The sequence below is a fragment of the Austrofundulus limnaeus genome, unplaced genomic scaffold, assembly GCF_001266775.1.
Source record: "Austrofundulus limnaeus strain Quisiro unplaced genomic scaffold, Austrofundulus_limnaeus-1.0 Scaffold256, whole genome shotgun sequence".
In the NCBI taxonomy this organism is placed as follows: Eukaryota; Metazoa; Chordata; class Actinopteri; order Cyprinodontiformes; family Rivulidae; genus Austrofundulus; species Austrofundulus limnaeus.
Genome location: NW_013952658.1, coordinates 514,232 through 521,875, shown reverse-complemented (window position 1 = coordinate 521,875; position 7,644 = coordinate 514,232). Strand labels below are relative to the sequence as shown.

Sequence of the window (7,644 nt, the reverse complement as noted above, 5' to 3'; positions counted from 1 at the left end):
CACACACACACACACACACGCATACACACACACACACACACACACCTTTTTGTGTGGCAAACGCACTTTTACATCCCACTCTTATTTAGACAGTTTTCTCACTCATTCTCCATTTAATGTATAATTTTCCTGCATCTAAAAATMATTTCTGATCCCACAGAGAGGACAATCTGAGGAGAATCTCACACGCTGGACACATTTACATCTATTTTACAGATTTAAATGGAGGCGTGTCAGGGGAGGTGTCTCAGGTGCGCTCAGTTCCACGTTCCTTGGGATGTATAAAGAAAGGTGCGCAGGAACATGCGTGTGCACAGTTTTATACATCGGAGTTTTTTGGTGCGGAGCACATTCCTAAGTTTGTCCATATGTCAAATTTTAGTGTGAAAGCTGCGCACTCCTTTATGCATGAGGCCCCTGGTTTGAAGGGAAAACTTTGAGCTTAACCTGCAGACCTTACCCTAACACAAATGAAGTACTGCTCTTGAACCATTTMGAGTAAATTCACAAGCCTAGTCTCTGTAAAACTCTCAGTCTRCATTTTTAACTTCAGCAGTCATAAGTTTTATAACTAATATTTAGTTATTGAAGTTAAAATACACTATAACCATGATCACTGTTTTTTAATTTTCAAAGCTGCATATTGAATAAAAGGTAACTTGATTGACTGCACAGCTGTGGTGTCAGAATGAAGCTCAGAGCTGATTGGCTGATTCTAGTCTATCAATCACATGTACCACGTACAGGTGGGACATGAGGGGCTTGACTGACATTTTGTGCTCTGGAGAGTCTATAGATGAAACCAGCTGGTCAAAAGAGGTGTCAATCAAAAGAAAGAAACCAATCAAAATGTTTAAACAGACTATAATGCTAATTCAAAGTCCCTGGTAGCGAGGGTCAGACTATAAAGAGACAGAAAAACACCACAAACTGGGAATGTACCGCTGGTGGTACATTAAGGGTTAAATGAATAAAGTGTGTGGAAACTTGGGTGTGCACTCTGCACTCTGAAGTGATTTGAGCATAAATGATAAGTCCTACAGCAGTGAGGGATCCTGGGTGAAAGAAGACAAAATGCCCATGTTTTACAAACATAAAAAGTCTTTGTACTAAAAGGTTTGTATAAGTAAGAAGAGTTTGCGAAGTTATATAAAGCTTAGACATCTTAATTAGTGTGAAACATCATCTGATAGTAGCTAAACATTTTATGGAAAAATCAGTTAAAACTGTGACTGTGTAATAAAACATAAATGGATTGAATGTGATTAGGTTTTCATGCATGTTGCCTTCTCTGGGTTTAGGATCTTCCTCCAGCTCTCAGTACTTAAACAGCTTGCAGAAGAAGCGGAGGACAGCTAGGGTAAATCCTTTCTTCATTTAAATACTTTTCATACACAACAGACTTGTGAACCAGAAGCCTACATGGAGTTCTGTTGACGAGTTGTTCTGGTGTTGCAGTTTAAGACAGAGCGCCGTCAGCAGCAGGAAGYGTCTGTAGAGCCAGCCAGTCGACTCCAGAAGCTCAGAGACAGAGACTCTGTAACAAGGTTTGACAGAGAGGTGAGTTTATCCACAGCTGGATATGTGATCCAGACCAGCAGGAGGACTGAGTGACTCTGCTTTCCATCAGGTTGATCCAGTCAGGGCAGATGGAGGTGAGGGCCATTTGACTCTTCGCAGCAGGGTTAAGTTCCACGAGGCCGCCCCAAGTGTAAGTCCTACAATGAGATAAAAATATCAATAATTCAGTTATATCTGTATTTATGTAATTACTAGGGGTGCAACAATACATGTACCGTATCAAACCATTCAATACAGGTTCAACACTCACTATGTATCGAACAATACAGATTTTTAACATTTATTTTATCAACATGTCTTCTGAAGATGCTCTGTGTTAAAGGATTAATGAATCTGTGTTCGACTACTCCACCTAGGCTGCATTGTGGAGCACAGATCCACTGAGAAACTTGCTGTTTCAGCAACATTTAATTTAAAAACTGTACTTTTGAGGTTAAACAAATTTTTATAATTAATATAAATAAATTACAAGTTAAAAAGGGCATGGACATTTCTCTTTTTTGTATCGAAAAACTTTCAAACCGTGAGACTAAAGAACCGAATCGTGAATTTTCCGTATCGTTGCCCCCCTAGTAATTACCTATTTGTTGAACATGCAGGTAGAGAAAGACCCCCCAACTGCTGAACAGGCGTACAATTTCTTTACATTAAACYATGAACCCGATCCTCTAATGGAGTCAGAGAGGCTTGGTAAGAAGCAGAAACAGAGTGACAGCACCGAGGAGGAGCGAGGGGAAGCTGAGGTGGAAGAAGAAGCTGAAGGAGAGAATAATCAAGACGACCGTGTTGCTCAGGTAACAGCTGGCTTTTGTGTGGCTGATTATTCCTGATTGTTCTGCTTGAACAGCTGAACACATTGAGTTTTTATACTTCCTGCCTCAGAGCGAGGAAGCTCCCCTGGTTCGAGACGAAGAGGCTCTATTCATCATCGATCAATCGCCCCTAGACTTCTTGGTAACGAAGAGGGCAGAGTATGTTGGTTATCGGAAACGTCTTCAGCAAGATCGTGAACTTTTGTTCACACCGAGCTCACAAGCAGGTAAAATGTGATGAACTTCATTGTTCATGTTTGTGACTTTCAAGTGCTCGTGATGTTAGTGGTTTACTGGAACTGTGTTTTATTTTGACAGTTCCTCCCTCCATTAAACTTCCTGAAAAGATGAAGCCTCGCTTTCTGGAGGACGAGGGTCTTTACGTGGGGGAGAGGCCCACCGTGTCTTTGACCAATGAGAACATCCTGGAGAATCGCATTTTGAAAACAGAAGAGGTGCCAATAATGAACGTGTTGAATAGCTCCAATACATTGGTTGTATTTTTACCAGGGATGCACGATCTCTCAGCATTAAAGTGATCCCTGATTAGTTGTAACATTAGACTTTATTTGATAAACATATRTTTTAACTGTAAAAYAAAGACTGTAAAAATACTGTAGACTGTTTAGTTTTGTAAATTTTTAAAAATATATTTTAACACGGACGGAGCCATTTTATTTACACACAAAGCATTCTGGGTAAATGATGATGTGGATAGGTCCTCGGTGTGAGTGAGCTATATCCACCCTGAAGGTTAATCTTGGACAATATCTGATGATCRACTCTTTTAAATGAAACCAGAGAGCGTTGACAGAGAGGAGAAGGTAGAAATGACTCAGCCTGTAACTGAAAATATAGATGGAGGACAACAGAGCCGCTTCATGGAAGAAGAACCTCAGCTTAGCCTGTTAGCCTTCGCGCTAGCGCCAACGGTATATTGCCTTATATGTATTAGCTCGGTGCTAGCGCAACAAACAAGCTAAACTGAGGTCCTCCATCCATATTTTCAGTTGCAGACTGAGTCATTTTTGCGTTCCCCTCTCTGTCATGTGAATGGAGGACCTCAGTGACGAAAGGAGAATGTGTAGCACTGAGCTAATACATATATATGGTGATAGCATCGGGGCTAATGCTAAAGCTAACAGGCTAAGCTGAGGTTCTTCTTCCATGAAGCAGCTCTGTTGTCCTCCATCCATATTTTCAGTTCCAGGCTGAGTCATTTCTACCTTCTCCTCTCTGTCAACGCTCTCTGGTTTCATTTAAAAGAGTCGATCATCAGATATTGCCCAAGATTAACCTTCAGGGTGGATATAGCTCGCTAGCAGCCTCGCACCGAGGACCTATCCACGTCATCATTTACCCAGATTGCTTTACGTGTAAATAAAATGGCCCCGTCCGTGTAATATATCTTTAAACTTTTAGTTTAAAAATTATAAAATCTAAACAGCCTACAGTATTTTTAGTCTTTATTTTACAGTTAAAATAAATGTTTATCAAATTAAGTCTAATGTTACAACTAATCGGGGATCCCTTTAACGCCGGCATCGACTGAAGTTGATCATGTTTTAGCATATCTGTATCAATCTGATCAGTAAAACTGGGCCCATATTAATGTCCGATATTATTTTCCCACTTTCTATCTTTGTGTTTGTGTTTCTGGAGGGGAGTTGGTGGAGTGGTATCAGTTTGATCATGATAGTGATGCTGCACAGCCACGAATAACTGAAGTAGAGACATGTCAGCATTTGTAGGTCGTTTTTTTACGGTATCGAAAAAAGATATGTCCGTTTGTGCGAATGTGTACGTAAATAATTTGCGTGTATGTGTAATAACAGTAAATATTGTTTATCAGCAGTGGTGGGCACAGTTCCCCTAAAGCACTAAAGCACTAATAGGGGAACTAATTTCTTCATTAGTGCTTTAGGGCTTTTGCTGTTTTTTAAATTCATTAGTAGATTAGCACTGGCTAAATTTATGGGCTAAATTTAGAAGCACTCTGAGGTCTATAAATGTTATTGATTAACATTATTGTCACAGTTGAGGGTGAAAGCTCTCACACATTTTGTTTAATTTGTGCCACTTATTTAAAAGCTCATGTGTCAAACTCAAGGCTTACGGGCCAAATGTGGCCTGCAGGTGACTCCCATTTGGCCTGGCAAGGGCACAAAGTGACAACATTCTGCACACAATAAATATTGTCTCATGTTGACTGAAGAATGTTTCATGTGTCAACTGGATTACTATATTAATGCTTTACCCTTAATTTACACTACATGCGTTCCGGCTCCGGTCCGACCTCCGCAGCAAATACACACCCATTATAATCAATGAGAGTGTTTACACTGGCTGCGCACGGCAGCGGTGAGCGGACGGCGATCTGGCAAAATTAGAACAGATCCTATTTTTGCCGGATGCCGGAGCTGCGCCGGAGTCAATTTTTAAAGATTAGGTCGCACCAACAGGAAGAGGAACGAGCACAACATCCGTATTTTCAAAATAAGACACTTTTAGGCTGGATAATTTGTCGGAATAATGTCGAAATCCCAGCTATATTAATAAATATGTGGATGTATTTCTACACAAATGCTGTCAGAATGTATYGTTCTGTTTGGGAAGCAGATGGAAACATGTAACATGAAGCATATGTGTACACACACACGATACACTTGGGTTTTATTTTGAAATCAGAAGTTTCAGAAAGCCGACAGCGAGACAATTTCAACATAGATACCAAAAGCCTTTATATTGTTTTCAGCTGTGTTTGGAGTTCGTCTTTCACAGAATTAATTATTTTTTGCTTTGATTTCCACATTTATCACTGAATTTTATCGCGCGATCTCCTTCCTGCACACCCTTCTGACACCCTCCCTCCTCTGTGTGTCGGACCGGAGCAGAGCACAGCGCAGCGGACTCTGTAGGGCACAAACGAAAAGCTGTGAACTGCGCACTGCAGCGCAGCGGAGCAGAGACGCACGTAGTGTAAATCAATACGGGGTTAGAATTAACTTTTGCTAAAATTTTCAGTGTGTTAGTGCTTTAGAATTAGGGAACCTAAATATTTGAGTTAGTGCTTTAGAGTTAGTGCAACTAACATTTAGATTAGTGCTGCCCACCATGGTTATCGGCCATAACACCAGTAATAATATCTGACTCTTAATATTTATTTGTCTGAATTCTGTGTATTTTTAAGGGAAAGAAGTGGTTTGGAGACGATGGTAAGATCATGGCTCTGCCTGACCCCATAAAAGGATCGTCCACGAGACCCCCTTTGTTTCACATGGAGGGAGACCTGGATCCAGCTCTGCAGACCGTGTACAGGAAGGTCAGAACCTCTCACTTATACCAGTCCACCCGTTTGTCACATCAGACCCTGGAACTGAGGCAGAACCTTCACATGAATGTGCTCTGTTAATTAAGAAAAGAAAAGGGAAAGGTCAAATGAGCATTTTGCACAAAGTAAAAAGGGTCGAGTGTCTCTGTTAAAAGATGAAAGCGGTGGAGGAGGTCAACACAGCTGAATGATATCTAACTACATCAAAACACACTGGTTGAACACATTACATTGTCTTCAAAGTAAACAGAATTTCAGCTTTTAAATCCTTTATTTCTAATTATGATTGAGCAAGATGCTAAGAAAAAATGTCATTGCAGCCAGCAGTTTATTTTTTTATTTGAATAATCTGTTATAATAGTTGATTTTGAGGTTAATGTCCAAGACTAAAAGATAAAAGATGAATTATAATGCACGTGTTTCTGTTAGCCAAAAACTGGAGAGATTTTAATCGTGCCAACTACTTCTAATCATGATACAGGAGATGCACAAGTGCTGGCTGCACGGTTCAGGGTTTATTATTATTATTGTTGTTATTATTATTATTATTATTATTATTATTATTATTATTATTATTGAGCTGTGTTTCACCCTCAGGCACTGAAGTCCAAATATGCAAATCTGTTGCTTGCTGGTGCAGCAGACCCTGAGGGAGACTACCAGCTGGATGTTGATATTTCTGGGCTGATCTTTACCCATCATCCCCTGTTCAGCCGTGAACATGTGCTGGCAGCTCGTCTGGCTCAGCTGTATGATCAGTACCTCACCAGGCAGCACAATAACCTCACAGGACACCTCACTGAGAAGGTAAACTCCACCCGGACCCTGTTTAGTGTGGGTGTAGGGAAACCAGCATTGAAGCAACCGGAATTTACTGAAGTCGTAACAAGGTGCTTGTGTGCTTAAAGTGTTCAGAGTTTGTTTTTTCCTGTAGCTGAGTGGCTTAAGGAAGGCTTTGCAGAACATGATGAGTATCCACGGCGAGCAGGGCCTCTCTCAGGCCTTACAGCAGAGGCTTTCAGAGTACAGTATTGAAGTGAGGTAAGGGCTTCTCTTCAGTCCAGAAACATTACTGGCAGCATGACGAGCAGCGTTCCTGCTGTTTGTTTTTTCCCCTGAACGTTAGGAACACTCGGCAGCTGCGAGACACGGAGCAGGAGAAAGACAGGACTCTGTTGAAAAGCATTATTAAAGTGTGGAAAGAGATGAAGGCTCTGAGAGAGTTCCAGAAGTTTACCAACACACCCTACAAGCTCTACCTCAGAAGGTGACTCCTCTGGTCACACACCTCTGAACAAAGAAGCCTCATTTTATTCTCACTGAAAAACTATTTTGCCCAGTTTCCTTCTAGTTTGTCCTCTGATTGTTGGAATGTGTATGTATTTATATAACTCATATCATGAATTTATCATACTGTTCATCACTTCACCAGAGAGAATGTGGATCGGGTATCAGATGAGCGCAAGTTTGAAGAGGAAATCATGACAGAAGTTTTGGAGTTGGAGGCAGAGAGTGAGGAGAAATACCAGAAGGAGCTGGCAGAGTACAGTAAGCAGCTGGAGGAGTGGAAGCTCTGGAGAAAGAAACAGGTGCTGATTGGGTGAACTTWAGCTCACTTTAATTCAAAATACTTTATTGATCCCAAAGGAAAATTACCGTTCAGAAWAATCCATTCAAGAGAGAAACCAAAACAAGAAACACGTACATGGGAGAACAGGTGCCCTGGGTCCTACAGCCATAGAGAGGTGYTACCCTTGCATTGGAAAGAAGAAACAACAAACATGAGGATAACAAGGATAACCCAGCACAATATGAGTTTGCAAAAAAACTGCATATAGCAACATTTAAGCCAGCAAATACAGTGATTTTAGAGGTGTGTGTGTATCTGAAACTGTGAGAAATGACGGTTGTGTGTGTGTG

At 40.9% G+C, this 7,644-nt stretch overlaps 1 protein-coding gene across 1 annotated transcript in view; it reads left to right on the top strand.

Moving 5' to 3' along the window:
• cc2d2a (coiled-coil and C2 domain containing 2A) overlaps window positions 1-7,644 on the top strand; it is a gene marked incomplete at its 3' end in the record, with an annotated part of 26,523 nt that overhangs the window by 16,334 nt on the left and 2,545 nt on the right. The window contains 11 exon segments of the mRNA XM_014020543.1: window positions 1,302-1,360; window positions 1,459-1,560; window positions 1,631-1,711; window positions 2,181-2,375; window positions 2,464-2,620; window positions 2,712-2,848; window positions 5,584-5,715; window positions 6,322-6,531; window positions 6,659-6,765; window positions 6,851-6,991; window positions 7,157-7,313. Of these exon segments, the coding sequence (XP_013875997.1) occupies window positions 1,302-1,360; window positions 1,459-1,560; window positions 1,631-1,711; window positions 2,181-2,375; window positions 2,464-2,620; window positions 2,712-2,848; window positions 5,584-5,715; window positions 6,322-6,531; window positions 6,659-6,765; window positions 6,851-6,991; window positions 7,157-7,313 (1,478 nt within the window).